This window comes from Panicum virgatum, chromosome 2N (genome assembly GCF_016808335.1).
Source record: "Panicum virgatum strain AP13 chromosome 2N, P.virgatum_v5, whole genome shotgun sequence".
NCBI lineage: Eukaryota > Viridiplantae > Streptophyta > Magnoliopsida > Poales > Poaceae > Panicum > Panicum virgatum.
In genome coordinates, this window is record NC_053146.1 from 68,727,647 (window position 1) to 68,744,433 (window position 16,787).

The 16,787-nt window shown below is 46.9% G+C and overlaps 3 protein-coding genes across 3 annotated transcripts; 2 read left to right on the forward strand and 1 right to left on the reverse strand.

The window, feature by feature from the left end:
- Window positions 1-770: 770 nt before the first annotated feature.
- LOC120662158 (60S ribosomal protein L22-2-like) lies at window positions 771-2,187 on the forward strand. Its single transcript, XM_039941280.1, has 2 exons — window positions 771-1,100; window positions 1,757-2,187. The coding sequence occupies exons 1-2, from the start codon at window positions 853-855 to the stop codon at window positions 1,899-1,901; spliced, it is 393 nt and encodes a 130-aa protein (XP_039797214.1). The 5' UTR covers window positions 771-852; the 3' UTR covers window positions 1,902-2,187.
- Window positions 2,188-2,403: 216 nt separating this feature from the next.
- Window positions 2,404-5,505, reverse strand: LOC120662160 (pentatricopeptide repeat-containing protein At3g18020-like). Its single transcript, XM_039941281.1, has one exon. It carries the CDS (start codon window positions 5,388-5,390, stop codon window positions 3,120-3,122), a length of 2,271 nt encoding a protein of 756 aa, XP_039797215.1. The 5' UTR covers window positions 5,391-5,505; the 3' UTR covers window positions 2,404-3,119.
- Window positions 5,506-14,771: 9,266 nt separating this feature from the next.
- On the forward strand, window positions 14,772-16,014 carry LOC120662161 (phylloplanin-like). The gene is made up of 2 exons (XM_039941282.1): window positions 14,772-15,272; window positions 15,397-16,014. The coding sequence occupies exons 1-2, from the start codon at window positions 15,104-15,106 to the stop codon at window positions 15,672-15,674; spliced, it is 447 nt and encodes a 148-aa protein (XP_039797216.1). The 5' UTR covers window positions 14,772-15,103; the 3' UTR covers window positions 15,675-16,014.
- The last annotated feature ends 773 nt before the right edge of the window (window positions 16,015-16,787 follow it).

The following is a 16,787-nucleotide window of genomic DNA, read 5'->3' on the forward strand; positions in this document are numbered from 1 at the left end:
CTTTCCTGAAGGTTGTGTTGCATCTCTGGCAGGGTGCCAAACCTGCTACTGTTTCTACTTGTGTTCCTTGTCGGTGTAAGTGCCAGTGATGCGGCGTCGACACTGGTGTGCTCATTCTGCTTCCTGTCGTGTGCTGTGTGCGCTGGGTGTCTGGGTTTACCACACGCCTTTGTGCGTGCCCGTCAGAGATGATTCTGTCGGTGTCACCACAGGTGAGAACGCCTGGAGCATAGTGATGGCCGGTGGTGGGCATAGATCATGGTTCCTGAAGGGGCTTTAGGAACGAGACATTGTTTTGCAGACTTGACTAATCGATGGAACAAGGTCCACAGGTCCATTCCAATCCATCCATCCAAACAAGTGACGGGTTGGCTCCAACCCTTTGTAGTCCTCGAACGAAACAAGAAACTGGAACGAACCCGACCCAGCAACCAAACAAAACAAAGGTTGGAGCCATCCCCAAAATGAGAGTTGGAGCCAACCCAACCCACACAACCCCAAACCAAACACACGGTAAAAATCTTCCTTGAGACCCAAAAAATGGAGGAAAAAAAAAAGAGAGACAGAAATGTTAGTCCAGTGGGCCATTTCAATCCGTTAAAAATTTAAACCAACGTGGGTCATCTGAACTCAACGGCCCAGCGAAAACCTCTTGTAGGAACGGTCCAGTTAAGCCCAACCAAGTCACTCCGCTCAAAAAAACCGGCCCGCCAACAACTCGCCGCACTCGAATGGCAGCCCACGTGGCCTATATATATGTCACCAGCCGCATCATCCCCTTCTCTCGTCTCGGAAAAACCCTAGCCGCCACACCTCACGACCCACCCGAGCACCAGCGGAGGGGCAGGGGAGATGGCGCGCGGTGTGGTGGCGGCGAAGGCCGGCGCGGCCGGGGGCAAGAAGAAGGGCTCGGTCACCTTCACGATCGACTGCACCAAGCCCGTGGAGGACAAGATCATGGAGATCGCCTCGCTCGAGAAGTTCCTGCAGGAGCGCATCAAGGTCGCCGGCGGCAAGGCCGGGAGCCTCGGCGACTCCGTCACCGTCTCCCGCGAGAAGACCAAGGTCTCTGTCACCTCCGACGGGCACTTCTCCAAGAGGTATGCCATGACCTCCTGTTTCACGGTGCTTTCTTCCTGTTACCATTTGTTCCTCGGGTTGTCATTATCTGTGCGCAGATCTGTGTAGTTTCTATTCTGCGTATTCATGATATCACGTAGTCTCTGCTATTTGATTGGTCCTTCAGTTATTTGATTCAATTAACTCAGCTGTTATAAGTTGTGTATTTTTCGGTGTGGAGGAGAAACATATGTCCGTCCCTAAGCTTACTGTATATATGAATTCGTCAATGACCGCAGACATTCGCTGGTTATAGTTTAGTCTATTTTGATCCTGTGTAGTTTAACTTCCGTGATTTAGCATTTTTGTGCAGTTTCAGGTGATTTTGTGTAGTGTCAACAGCCATTGGAATTTGTAGCATAGGGGTTGGCATTTGATTAACAAGCTACCATTATTATTGTGGATGCTTGGAAGTTGTAACATTATGCTCAGCCATATTTTCAATCCTTTGGCAGACATGTAACATAGGTCCTTTTGTTTTGCATCTACTTAACCTGAACTCAAGCAAACACTGGCTGGGAAGATCAATTTAATTCTGTCATCAGTTCCGTGCTGTCTTTAAGCATCTGGCATGATATTATTAATGGCGGTAATTAGTTCTGTTTAATCGGATTGAACCATTCTCCATTTTTATCAGGTACCTGAAGTACTTGACCAAGAAGTACTTGAAGAAGCACAACGTGCGGGATTGGCTACGCGTGATTGCAGCCAACAAGGACCGCACTGTCTATGAGCTCCGGTACTTCAACATCGCCGAGAATGAGGGCGAGGAGGAAGATTAGAGTGCATTCAACTTATATCTCAGTTTTGAACCTGTTGAAATTTGATACTTGTACCCGTAGTCATTTGCACCTATCTTCTCATGTTATGCTGTGGTGAATTTTGGATGGTTAATTTGAAGAATCCTTACATTTGGTCGCCTCAACTTCTGAGTGCCTACTCTTGGTCCAAGCAAGTTTAAGTTGTCAACGGAGAAAAGTAGTGTGTAGGGTTTCTCTCAACTTCTCGCTTGTACTCTGATTGACGCCTACAGTTTATATTGCTTTGGTGTGCAAATTATCAGCGTTACTTTTCTGCTTGCCTCCCGACTGCTTATCCGAATTCTATTGTTATTAGTAGTAGGGTAAAAATCAGTATTTGTCTATCCGAAAAGATCGTGTACATACGAAATTAAAATTATCATTAGAAGGATAAAAATCGGCTATGGATGCAAGAATGCGCAGTCTGGCAAAATATTTTGTATGCTCCATGAAATTCATGTACATATTCTCACGGCATCTCACGGCATCTCAAAGGCAGGAACAGCCAGTAATAGTTAAATACGACAACGAGTTTCTGGAAATGGACGACAAAAGGCAGAAACCTTTGCGTCAATACCAGTTATATACATCTGAAGACTAGAAAGAGCAAATCGGGCTACATCTGTAGACTAGAAAGAGAAAATCTCCTTCATGGAGATTTTTATTATTGCTACATGGGAAATCTGGAATCTCCAAAACTCAAAAAAAATTTACCAAGGTTCTCCAACAATCCAACTCAGGTCTCGGAAGTTTAAGGATCAAGTGCATGTGCATCTAGAGTTAGAGAGGATCAACATTCTTGTATTATTCAGTGGCTAGAGTCTTTCCCTTGTTGTAATCCCTCTGTTTTGTATATTCTTTCCCCTCTGCTTTGTAAGTATATCTGTAAGTAAAACTCACTTTGTTCTCTTTTTTATATAAATTTTGCTGTGGGGAACTCCCCCACAGTCTTTCGCTTCAAAAAAAGAAAAAATCGGCCTGTACTAAATTCTTCACGAACACAGAGAGTTAAGAGTTGTAAGCCGACTTGCAGTTGTCAGCAGTCAGCACAATCTAACCGAAGACTTTCAGTTTGCTGAACTGCAGGCATGGAGATTTTGGTGGCCGAGGATCTCCTTGCGCCTATCAGACTATCAGTTAATGGACTTCACTATTCCCTCAAAAAAAAGTCTTCAGGCAGGACTAGAAGCAACACCTGTTCTACTGTATCCCAAACACCCTTTTGGCCACTCTAGAGAGTGGTTCTCTTATTAAAGGTTGTTTATCTGGCTTCTTAAGGCCATCTCCCCAAGTTATATCACCCCTATCAATTGCTGTTCCCCTTGTTGGATCAGTATTATCTGGTGGTTCCTCCACAGTCACTTTTGTTGAGTATCCAACCTCCTCAGCCTTAGCTTTGTTATTATTAGCCATATCTGCTGAATAACCAACCTCTTCCTCAGACTCATCCGTGCTATAATTATTCTCATCAACATCATAGATGTTTTCGGATGACGACAAAGGTGGAAGCAAAGGCATCTCTTTAGTCAAGACAAGAGGCTCCAATCTGTCATCTGGGGAACTTCGACCCACATCAGCTGTCGGAAGCTGGTGCTCCTCTTGTTCTTCCTCTTCATAGTGATGCAATTTGCCAAGAATCCTCCAAGTTACAGCATCCGGTGCTAGGCCATTTCTTTTCATCTCCTTGACTAATTGATATGCTAGCTTCTTCAATCCCTGCTTGCAGGCAGCGTCTATGAGTATGTTGTAGCACACTATACTGGGAGAAATCCCACAATCCACCAATTCATATAAGAAATCGCATGCCTGTTCCAGTTTCCTCTGTTTGCAGAGATCTCTGAAGATTGAGCTGTACACATAATCATCATGTATACCTGACGGCCAGATGATGTTGTCCCAGAATTCCTTTGCCTTCTCGAGCTGCCCCGCATCACAGAGCCCTTTGATCACCACAGTATGAGTAACAGAATCAGCTGCAACGTTATTGGCATTCATTTCCTCAAGCACCTGCATTGCTGTATCAACTTGCCCGAGGCCAAACAGTCCCTTGATGACACAATTGTAAGTGATAACAGTAGGGGAGCACCGGCGCCTAGGCATCAAAGTGTGCAGCACATCAAGGGCTTCTGCGTGATCACCTGCATCGAGGTATCCAGATATGAGTGTGGTGAAGGTAACAACGTCAGGAGCACAAAACTTTCCGTTGAGCATGTCGTCCAGGATCCTCCTAGCCTCCTGGGCCCTCCCAGATTTGCAAAAGCCATGGATGACAGTGTTCATGGTGATCACATCCGGCTTGGATCCAGCCTGCAGCATGGATACAAGCACGCCAAGTTGCTCACTTGGGTTGTCCACAGTGCGCAGCGCTCCAAGAAACACATTGTACATCCTTATCCTGGTCTCGTCACCAGCATCTTCACCCCCATCCTTGCGACACTGACTGGAGGGCTGCAACATCAGCTCCAAGACATCCTTGGCCTTGGTGAGCTCATTCTCCCGGCACAGCTCGTCAACAAGCACCTTGTATGTCACCTCCCTCGGGCGATACCCGAAAGAAGTGCCTTCCATCACCAGCTGGTGAGCCCGCAGGCACGCCCCAGGCTTTGGGCTGGTGCACAGCCCGTGAACAATACAGTTGTAGGAGACTGCGCTTGGGCACAAACCCCTCTTCCTCATGATGTACACTATCCTGGATGCGCCATGGTGCTGCCCCGATCGGCATAACGAGTCGATCATCTGCGCGTAGGCGAACTCATCAGGCACGTGGCACCGCCTCTGCGGCATCTCCTCAGCGATCCGGAAGACAACGTGGAAGAACCCCTCGGCGCACAGGCACTGCACGAGGTCGGCGAACGCGGCGTTGATAACCTCCTGGTCCTCTCGAAGTTGATGGCCATCCGTGGCAGCCATGGTCGGCCAGAGATGGTTGTGGACGAGGTCCATGGCGGCATCAACGTCGCGGGCGCGGAGGAATGCCTTGACGAGGAAGGAGCGCGCGAGGGAGCTGGGGGCCAGCCCGCGTTGGGGCATTTCGTCGAGCAGCTTCTGCGCGGCGCGGGGGTCGGGGACGCGCGCGTAGCCGTCGAGGATCGCAGCGTAGGATGCGGCATTGGGAGCCACGCGCATGCGGAGGTGGAGGCGGTGCGCAAGGAGGACGGAGATCGGCGGCGGGTCCGCGCGGCAGAGGAGGCCGAGGAGGCGGTTGTAGTTGGGGAGCGAGGGGACGATAGCAGCGGCCTGGACGAGGCGGAGCGTGAGGAGGGGCGTCCGCGCGCCGAGGAGGCAGCGTAGGATGGCGTTGGCGGCGCGCGCGTCGAGGCGGGACGCGGTGGAGAGGAGGAGGAGGGAGACGCGGTGGTGCGCCTCGGCGGCGCGGCCCGACGCGCAGAGCTCGTCCACCAGGCGGAGCAGGTCCGGCTGCTGGTGTTGCGGTTGGAGGGACGGCAGTAGAGGATTCGCCGCGGTACCCATCGCCGACGCCCCCTTGTTAGGCGGCCATAGCAAACGCGCTGTGAGGCTGTGGCACGTTGCGTTGCCGGCTTGCCGCCGACGAGCAGGCTGAGTCGCGAGCAGTTTGGTTGGCGGGCTTCCCGGCGGAGCTCCCAACCACTCCTCCCTTACTTGAGAGAGTTCTAACTACCGGGCCGTCGAACCAAACTGAAAATAACGGCGTACGGCCCAAAACGATCCATGCTGGTTACAGCCCATGACGAAACGGAGAGCCCAGTCCATGCTGGTTACAACCCAAGATGAAACGGTGAGCCCAGCCTGCTTGCTGCTTGCTGCTTGCTGCTTGCTGCTTGCTTGCTGCTTCTGTGGTGTCAGGCAGTGCGTGGCCCAGGTTGACCAACAGTCTGCCAGCCAAGCCAAGGCGCAGTGAAGCAATGACGCCTAGGGACAGGGCGCTTGCGTAGTCGCGTGCGGCGTTTTTAGTGGTGCGGGTGCCCCACCCCAGTCCCCAGCGATGCCCTAGGCCATTGCCGCAAGCTACATGTCATTCAGGAGCTTGCGTTGCGTCATGGAGCGAGCGATGGAGTAGACCGACAGACTCGACGCAGCCATCAAGCTGCACATCACTTGGTCCTGTTTGATTCCATTCTAGATTTCCTAGAACGGATTTTCTAGCCTGCCCTTCATCAAATAAAGTTTATTTACAAAAAATTTTCAGAGATGAGTATAATTTTTCGCGATGAATCTAATGACAGTAATTAATTGATGATTAACTACAGTGATACTACCGTAACCATCCTCAAATCACACGGTTTAAAATCTCATTAGAATCTTCAGGGTTCCTAGCACAAGGTTTTTAAAGTTGGTTTTATAAACTAATTTTTTTACATCATAATTACCTGTCAAATTGTTACTGTTCCCTTAAAAAAACCAAACCAAACAGGACTGCCTGTCAGAGTTGACGCCATACACTCCATCACAGACGACACACCACCGTCGCATCAGCCAATCCCGCCGACAGCTTTTTTTCTCCACTGCAGCCTGCGTCCTGCCAGTACGGTTCGCTTGATGTTTGGCATGGATGGAAATGGAGAGCAGTACGTTTCCGAAGGCAACGGAACGGTGCAGGTGCGGTCATCAGTAGAGCTGCAGACGGTGGCGGTGAGAATCCGGTGTGCGCAGCTGCCTACTCCTAGGCCCCGTTTAGTTCCCAAAAACCCCCCATAAAAACCAAACTTTCCATCACATCTCCATCACATCAAAACATTAAATGTAGTAAATGACATATGTATGGAGTAATAAATATAGGTAAATAAAAAAATAATTGCATAGTTTTGATGTACGTTGCGAGACGAATCTTTTGAGCCTAGTTAGGTCATTGTAGGACAATATCTACCAGAAACAAAACAAAAAGTGATACAGTGTGCCCGCTGTAAATCCCGTCAGATCGGCGCCGCCCGCGAATCCCGGCTTCCATGGCGCGTCCGTGGAGGCTACCCTTGCTCCTTCCGGCCGGCGGCGTCGTCGTCGTCGTCCCCCGGGAGACACGCATGGAGATCAGTGCACGCAGTACCTGACCTGCTGACTGAGTGACGGGCTCTTTGATTCGATCGTGCCTTTGCGTGTGCGTTTCGCATTCTTGCTTTTCCTTTCGCTACTACTGTACACTACTCCTACACCTACGGCGGCGGCGTTGTGCAAGGAGGACTGGAGCTCCGGCCGGCCGGCCGGCCGGCCTCCTCGTTGATCGGGAAACTGAATTGGACTGTGTGCGACCTGCCCGACAGCGCAAAGGATAGTGGGCTGGTGGCCATGCTCGTGCAAGTACGTGCACTCCCCGCTTGTTCCTTTCTGTGCTTTGCGCCATGGCCACAGCGAAAACGTTGCGTGCTGCGCGCTCTCTGTGATACGCGGATGCTACCGTACGCGGGCCAGTGCAGGTATAGCAAAGAGGAGATGAGAGATATAGCCCAACAACTACTATGCGGGTGCAAGTTTACAGTGTATTTTTACCTTTATGATTTTTATGCCTCTCTTAGTTTACAAATGTACGTGTAAACACATAGTTGAGGTGTCCGTACATCTAAGTTATATTTGAATTCCTCTAAAGCATATACCAATTGTAATGTCAAGACAAATCGAATTATTTTGGGAGGGAGAAGTCCAAATTATATCCTTGAACTATCTCAGAAGTCCGATTTTCAACCTTCAACTACAAAATCGGATAACATAGGTCATCCAACTGTTGAAATAGGGCAAATTTGGCCCTTGGGGTGGTTTCCAAGGTGATTTTGTATTTTTTTTAAAAAAAATAAAAATCTGATTAGCTTTGAAAAGTCAAAACTAATTCATTTTGAATCAGAAAAAATATGAAACTGGTACCAAATTTTTCTAAAAATGTAAGCTGGTTTCAAAATTGAACAAGTAAATATCAACTTGCTGGCTATGTCTTTCAGCTATAGAAGCATTCTCTCTGGCTGTGGGTGCATGCACATATCCGTAGCCACGTACATCCATTGTCCCTCTCCACCATGATAGTGGACCAAAGGATGAAGCAAACATGTCACTTGATGAGTCCCAACACGTCCCTTGCCGGCCATGACTCATCGCCAACCTGTAGAAATGAGTTGAATGAATGAGTTAGTGGGTGAACACTATTAGATACTCAAAGTTGCTTGTGAATGGGCATCATCGCAACATCCACAAAGTTACCTGTGAATAGGCACTTGGTTCCCAATAATGTCCCTAGACTCACCCGAAAAGCCCATAGATGATACGTACACCACTAAGGCAACAATTCACAACAAAAACAAATGGGTAGAACGAATTTAGTGGACATGGGTTAAGTCGCTACCACACAATTTCCTGGACATGGGTTAAGTCGCTACCACACAATTTCCAACGACCAAATACCTTTAGCTCGTGTCCAAAAGTCGATTGATGACGCATCATCTACCAACCAGTAGGAAATACATGAATGGAATAAATTAGAGGGTTAACACAAATAGTTTATACAGTTTCTCATAATAAGTCTGTAGCATTATTTTTTTTTATAGTGTGTCATCTGCCTTTCTCTTCTAGGCAACAGGATGGAATAAATCAACAAAAAAATAATTAACGAAAAGAAATTAAAATGCGACCGCTGTTTGGCTTTGACGTGGCACTTGATTATTCTAACCCACCTCAGATGGTTCATCTAATATAATCTCTTCCCCTTATGGAACAAAACTACCAACATGAATGAAGATGGTAAAGATGATCAAATAGAGGATCACCGGTAGAACCGGAGGGTAAAAAAGTTTGCAATGCAGCGCTGCATGCATATATATATGGAAGGTGTGGCTTTTTGTCAGGTGATGATAAATTCGCAAAGATTTTGCATGGCACGCAATAGAACATTGCACTATTACGAAAATAATTTGTAGGAACGTCCTATTTTTTCTAGGAACGGGTCAAAATTAAAGGCAACCGGCTCCTACAAAAAGGAGCGAGGCTATTGTAGCAGTTGACCCGCCTCTGGAAAAATAATTTTTAGGAGCGGGTAATTGTTGGAGATAGAATGAAAATAATTGGCACAACAAATAAATCACGCTAGGCCACGGCACGATCCAGTAGATAATGACCGCCATGGAATACAAAACCGCTCGATAATCGCGATTATCGGTGAAATTTATCGTTACCGATGCTAGCTGAAAACGTAAACCGACTGGAATTTCGGTGGATTTCAATGGAAAATTCAAAAATTTTAAAAAATTCATAAAAAGTAGAGAACTTATTTTTATAAAAAACTAGACCTTCTCTTGATTTCAGAGTGTTGTCACATGTTGAAAGCAATAATTATTTGCTTAGGGAAAAAATATTTTTGTGCGATTAAGGCCGATAATCGATATATATATATATATATGCGGCGATTATCGATGATGCTGCAGCTGGGAGCGAGGGAGCTGTGATCGTGGCGTCGATAATCGAGGTAAATCGTTGATTATCGATTTGTATCAGATGATTTTCAGTTCAGGTCAGCTTCTTTTGTATTTCTACTCACCGATTTGGCCAAATATACTACATTGGTATACAATATTCCTTGGATGGTTGGTTGTATCACAGATCTAAAATCTAGGCTACAGTTTTAGATATTAGTCCCGGAGAAAAGTTTATTGTTGTACAATATGCTATGTTAAATAGGAAAATAAGGTGCATGCCTTTACTTTATATTGTATGCCTAAATGGTACAAATTAAGAGCGAGTATCATTTATTCGTAGCATAATTTTGACACAGACATGATTCGATTTCCCTCTTGCAGGTGAATGTCTGATAATCAGGACTTAGTTTGGGAACATGGAGAGAAGATTGGCATTGACTTCAAGTGCAAAATTGTGCATATATGTGTAATTTATCTAATATAATACAATACATAACCTAAAAAATTAAATGCTATCAAACCTTTATATTTTTTCCACTGCCAAAACATATTTTCAGTAGGCGAAGCGATAAATCGTTCGGTTTGCATCGATTATCGACGATAAATTGTCGATTTTCGTTTTTTTGAATTTGGGTCCCTTTACCGATCGGTTTTGGCGATTTTTCACCGATTTTCAACCGATTATCGTTACCGGAGCTCACTGATAAATGCTGTATCGCCGGTAATGTAATCCTTGATGACCGCAACTGAATGCTTGTAACTGACGTACCCATCCATATTGCAGTAGTTAACAATTGTCTACTACTACCTTTCAACAAGAAAAAAAACATCTACTACCTTCAAAAAAAGGAAAACAATCGTCTACTTGAAATAAACTATATAGGCGTGCACGTACTTGTTCGTCACGTGCATTTTTTTGTAATTATCTTTTTCGGAAATTGCTTTCTTAATTCATTATTTCTGATAGCAACATTTCCCATTTGGACTACAGTTAAACTCGACTTTGACAGAATCAAGGACAAGAATTCAACAGGCAAGGGTTTCAAATTTTTCTACCGCTGCGTCATGGTCGTACAATAAACAAAGGAGAAAGGCGAAAATGACACTTGTGATCTTATACTGCAGACAAGAAGAAGCTGCATACGATCTTCTGTCAAACAATAATATATGCATTATGTCCCTAAAAAAATGCATTATTGTGAGGGGACAAATTAATAACTCGATCGGCCTTATTAATAAAAAGTAAGGGCACTCTTTGGTGCTTCATGAAGCTACGAGGAGACAAATGGCACAAGTTATTAGCAATAGCATACATGAACCATGCATCAAGGGGCCGGAATCAATTAGCAATTCCTCGAATCGAAGCATGAACAGCGCTGCACTGTCATCTTGGTTCATTGGACAGAAGATGAACATGGATCTATCCGTATGGTCGCATACCTTTGGTTGCGGACGGCGAGGGGCTACCAATGCTTAATTAGCTTGAGATGCCATATATAGCAGCAAATCAAAGTGAGAAAGACCTTGATGGAGAAGGAGAACACGTGCAATATATATACTTGCTTAGCTTCTCCGTCCGGTCCATGGAGAATGGAGATGGGAGGAGAGCGTATGCATGCACGTGCCCTGCTTCTCCAGCGTGGTCCCTCTCACCGATGGATCTCATCATCCTCTCGACCTCGATGGAATGGCGAGGAGTGCTGAGGAGGAAGGAGGAGCCCTCCCTTTTTATACACCAGGAACGGGGAAAGAGAGATGGCGGTGGTGTGGAGTGTTTTGGAGCAGGCAACCATTAATCAGCTTGAGAGCTGGAGGGAGATAGGTGCAGGCGCAGCAGGGATCCGGCGTCCCCATCGCCTGAAATCATATTAGCAGAAGCATGAATGGGAAGGCTGTGTGAGTGGGAAGCAGAAGAAGAAGCTTTGCTTGCCTGCAACCTGTGTCGGAAGGCGACCCCGGCCCCAGATCCCTTCGATCCGCAGCTGACCTGACACGCAAGCCTATATATCGATCATGGCCCCCTGCATACGTGGACAGTGTGTCACGCAAGTTAAGGCTAAGCTAGCTAGCTGTACTTAGAACATCTCCAGCAGTCCTTCGATTCCCAATCCAACTATCATATTGGGAGAGTTGATAAAAAAATAGTGCTCCAGCAGTCTCTCTGAACCTTTCCCTTTTCCCATTAGTTATTGGGTAACCCAATAATTCACCTCAACTCTCCATAAATAAAGAGGGAGTTGTGATTCTCCCAATAAAATTATTTGACTGGTACGAGATTATTGGGAGACTGCAAAAGTAACTCCTCCAATAATCATAAAGTTTCTATTGGAATGTCTCCCAATACCAGTTATTAGTAAATGATTATTGGAACACTGTTAGAGATGCTCTTACTATGTTCCTGGTCACAGTTAGTACGTACGTAGTTTCCCTGCCAATTGCCAACAAATCGCGCGCGCCCATGGAGATGATGATGCATCATTTATCGATGGATCGATCGTCGCTGACAAAGCAGTTAATTAGCAGCGGCCGGCATGGCCATCCATGCATGGACCCTCAGCTCGCTCTGCGATGCGAACAGGAACAGCAACACAAGAGTGGCGCGCGGCGGCGGATCGGAGCACGTCTCCGATCCTATGACAGCGGTCGAGAGGCGGAGCCGACGTGGATCGAATCGGGACCGAGTGGAGTGGAAGTCGAACTAGCAGGCGAGGCAGCCGTCCGGGCTGCCGGCCGGCGACACGCATACACTTACTACTGACATTTGGCAGGCACTAGTTATATAATTACGTTGCAGGGAAGGCTCTTTGTTTTGTCAGTCGACAGTTGATTATCAGGGGCAGACAGAGAATCCACTGAGGAGTTGTTTCAGAAGATGCTGCGGGCTTCTCCAGCAATGCCAAGGATCGGACGACGAAAACCCTAACACGGTCGTGTGTGTCATACATGGGCTTTGTTTGGTTTCGCAAGGATTTTAGTGAGCACGTTTTCCGAAAAGAAAATCTCGCATGTATGGTGTACTAAATAAAGCCTATCTGCAAAATTTTTTTAGGGACGGGTGTAATTTTTCGCGACGAATCTAATGACGGTAATTAATCGATGATTAGATACAGTGATGCTACAGTAACTATCCTCTAATCGCGCGGTCAAAGACCTCATTAGATTATTCAAGGTCATTAGCGCGGGTGTTCTGAAGTTGGTTTTGTAAACTGGATTTGTTTGACACCGTAATTAGCGGTCAAAATAACACGGGGACAAAACCAAACAAGGCCATGGGCTTGCCGCTTGCACGTGTAGTAGTAGCACCAGTGTAGATGACCACGCAGGAGTTTCAGAAAATACTAAATCAATTATTGCAGATGACCACGACGACCTGTAATGTAAATAAAAGACAGCTAAAAACTAACTGCTGCCACTCCTGTTTATTTGTCGTTGATGCGTCAGTCTCCACCAGGTGTAAGCAACATAACCAAGCAATTAAGCAAGCTTCCAATAGGAGTAATGCCTTTTGGCACAGCTGAGCCCTGATCGATCGGCGTGCAGTGCAGACGACGGCGACCACGGCGCTGCCGGCCGCCACATACGGAAGAAGAGGCCCCCGGTGAACTTCTCGAGCCAATTCCTTCAATGCCATTAAAATTTTAGCCAATTCTTTAAATGTTATTGACCCCACATGTCATAGACACAAAAAAAATATCTTCAATGCCATTCAGTGGCATTCAAAGAATTGGCGAAAATTTCAATGGCATTTAGGGAATTGATTCGAACTTCTCGGACGGGCACGGCACGGCGCGATAATGGCCGGGTTGCGTATCCCGCGGCGCACTCCTCGCCTCGCCATCGCCAGCGGATGGATGGATGGATGGATGCGCCCGGGGAATTGGACGGATGGATGGATGGACAGCGAGAGTGGGAGACCAAGACGACGGGTGGAGGAAAACCACCGGGGTCAGATGTCATCATAATTTCATCTCAGCCTGTGTTGATTCGTAAAATGGTGGTAAAAAGAGTCACACCGAACACTGTACCTACCGCCATCAAATCGGTTTATTTATTTATTTATTTACTTGCGTTGCGTTAGCGATTTCTTCTTCGGGCAAGCAAGCAACCAACTGTGATACCTTTGGGCCCAACTTTCTAGATGGTTTGAGCCCACGGTTAGGCTTCCCTTTCCTTTGCCGCCCACTCGACATCGACGGCCCATATTTACGGAGAGCCCATGAACTGGGTTGGATTTTCAAAAGCCCACGACTTGATCACGACACACACACCCCGCACGCACTGAAAATTGACCCTCTCCAATGATGGCGCTGGGAAAAAGCAAAGCACCCCCCACGCCTCAAAAGCTTCGTCGCGCCCTGTTTGGGCCGTGTTTGGTTAATGTGATGAAAATTTTTTCACAACAAGATAAATGTAGGCGCGGAGACGGAGAGTACTAAACAAAATTTATTTGTCAAAACTTTTTCACAGATAGGTGTAATTTTTCGAGACGAATTTAATGGGCCAAGTTCCACCATGACTGGCTACAGTGATGCTACAGTAACCATGTCTAGCCATCCCCCAATCGTACGGTCAAAGACCTCATTAGCTACAGTACTGCTACGCTTACCATAGTTATGGAGTTTTTTTAATTAGACTTCATTTAATACCCCTATTTAGTGATCAAAGGGGCAAAAAGTTTTTAGGGGGCAACCAAACACAGATGGGTGTAACTCGCGCTGCAAAAAAGAATCTTGTATGCATGAAATACTAAATAAAGTTTATTTGCAAAAAAAATTCACAGATGGGTGTAGCTATTCGCGATGAATTTAATGACGATAATTAATAGATGATTGGCTACAATAATGCTACAGTAACCAACCTCTAATCGTGCGGCCAAAAATCTCATTAGATTCATCTCGCAAAGTAGTGCAGGAATTGTGGAGTTAGTTTTGTAATTTGACTTTATTTAGTACTTCTAATTATTAGTCAAATTTTATACTACGTATGCTACTGCCCAAACCAAACAGAAGCACAAAAACCAATCCTGCTGCACAGACACAGTAGCTCCAATGGAGAAGAGCGTCACGAGTTGGCAGCCGCGCACAAGGCGCCAGTGGAGGGTACACCCAGCCGGCCAGTGACTACTAGCTCCCGGGTGCAGCACTCGTTCCTGATCTGATCCGTGACTGCTTCGCTCGACTCGGATGCTGCTAGTGCCAACAAAATGCCAGCTTCAGCTAGCCGAGCCTCGTCAGTCGTCTGAGCACGCCAACCGATAACTGTTTCCCTATAGCTTAGCGGCATCCCTCCAGCTGGCCCTGCTGTTCTTGATGCTGTTTGCTGGAGTAAACAACTGCCGACATCCATGGCATCTTCTTCTCTTTACAATCCCACGACACCAGCAGCTGAGCACTCAGCCCGTGAGTGCACCAACCAACCACACTCCGATCCACAGGCGCAGAGCATCCATCCTCCATGCCGTCTGCTTCACAAAAGCAGAGCCATCGAATTTATCCCAAGCAAAGCTAGTTCCTCAGCAATCATCACGCCTGCATTTCCATTCTCCTCCTTTTAATTTCAACGAGGACTGTTTTTTTTTTTGTCTTTTTTGCGTTACGCGGCACACATCTGGTAGTTCCGATCGTGGTCAAAGCAGTTAAAAATTGCAAAATACTACTAACCCAGTGCAGTTATATATCGTGATGAGCAGTAAAACCGGTAGTACCTTTTCCGGGTCTATAAATACTAGCTAGGCGCCTTCCTTCCTTAAACAAGCAATAATCGAGGTCAGCAAAGTTGCGTAGCTTCCCCGGCCGGCCGGTTGCGCTCCGACAGATGGCATCCAAGGCCGTCCTCCTCTTTGCGGCCGCCGTGGTCGCGGCGGCGTGCGCGCTCGGCACCTCGGAGGCGAGGCTCGGCAAGCTGGGCCGGCTCGTCATCACCGGCGTCGTGCCCTGCAACACCGGCAGCCTCATCGACATCGCCACCTCGCCCGCGTTCCCGAGTACGTCGTCGAGCTCAACAGATCACTCCTGGAGCTAGCATGCAGTAGCTTCTCGATCGATCGGCTCACGCCATGGATCGGACGTCCTGTTTCTTCCGATCCTGTTCATCACCTGTTGCTGCAGACGCGGACGTGGAGCTGCGGTGCGCGGGCAAGGTTGTGGCCGGCGCGACCACCAACACCAACGGGACCTTCGCCATGGAGCTGGACATGACGAGCGCGCTGGCGGCGTTCATCGGCGGGTGCACGCTGGTGGTGGACACGCCGCTCATCAAGTGCAACGCCGACCTCACCGACGTCGGGAGCCTCGTCTCCCACCTGCAGGGCCCGCTCACGCGCCTGCTCGGCGGCATCTTCCACCTCTTCCCCGCCGGATTCTCGTTCCACTCCCGGCGAGATTGATGAGGACGATGCTAGCTAGCTGGATCGTCGATCTCAGCGTGCATGCATCTCACATGTCAAGTTCTCTCGTCTCGTCTGTAATAGTTGCATGCTGTACTTGTACTCTACAGTGGATAATGGTGATCTCTGTAAGTCAAAAGGTTGTTCCTTGTTGTGGGAGATGCAAAGGTTTCTAGGTACACATATATACTACGCAAGATTACTAGTATATCATCAAGTAGCAACCAAACTACAGTAAATAGTTGGGACAGATGTCACACTATATATTACTATTACTATACCACATATAATTTAAGAAGCTTATTGGCAGCAGCAGTCCTGCTACCTACTATTAACCGCATGTTTTTGGACATTCTCTCTGCAAAGTACTCCAATTACTTCCTCTGTTAATCTCCTTTTCGCAAACGGTAGGCTACTAGAAATTCGCTGTTAATTTCCAATTACTTCCTGCTACTAGTTGGGACAGTTGTCACACTATTAATTCGCTGGATCAACTACACAGAGAGAGCCCTCCTTAACTCGTAAATCTGGATACTAGAAATCGTAGGAAGCCAGGAAGGTTCAAGTTCTGAACCTTTTTGTATCATCTTCTGCATGACTAGCGTCAATACTGTTGGTCAGCATTCTTTCTGAAGATAAACCTGCCCACGGCATGTATCATCGTTGTTGATCCATTTTTCTCCAACCTTCCCATTCTTGAATTTGAATAATCTTATCTAGCATAGTAAACAAGGATATTTAGCTGACGATGATGTATTGTTGCTTGGTTGGAAGAGAATATCTTATTACGCATTTAGTAAAGCGGCACTTGCTAGTGGTTTAAGCACCAGCATGTGTTGAGTTAGCCTTTTAGCTGACACTAGGATTTTTTTCTACCGAACGAATCGTGACCGGTGCACTGTAAACAAAGAGACCCTTTCGTTCTTGCTTTTTTAATAAAGACGGGAAAGAACGTAAAGCCGAGAAAGAAGAAGAAAGAAATAGCACCCCCAAAAAGTTTAGTGTGGCATGCGCCCATACCTAACAGCAGCACTGCTTTTCATCATTTCACTTTCGACATCACTTTGCTGACTGACTAAATAAAACCTCTGAATTGAAGCTAACATCTGAATT

Coding starts and splice junctions, on each gene's coding strand:
- LOC120662160 (XM_039941281.1), bottom strand. CDS start 5,390: ATGGGTACCGCGGCGAATCCTCTACTGCCGTCCCTCCAACCGCAACAC.
- LOC120662158 (XM_039941280.1), top strand. CDS start 853: ATGGCGCGCGGTGTGGTGGCGGCGAAGGCCGGCGCGGCCGGGGGCAAG. Junction 1,101..1,756: donor GACGGGCACTTCTCCAAGAG/GTATGCCATGAC, acceptor CATTTTTATCAG/GTACCTGAAGTACTTGACCA.
- LOC120662161 (XM_039941282.1), top strand. CDS start 15,104: ATGGCATCCAAGGCCGTCCTCCTCTTTGCGGCCGCCGTGGTCGCGGCG. Junction 15,273..15,396: donor CACCTCGCCCGCGTTCCCGA/GTACGTCGTCGA, acceptor CTGTTGCTGCAG/ACGCGGACGTGGAGCTGCGG.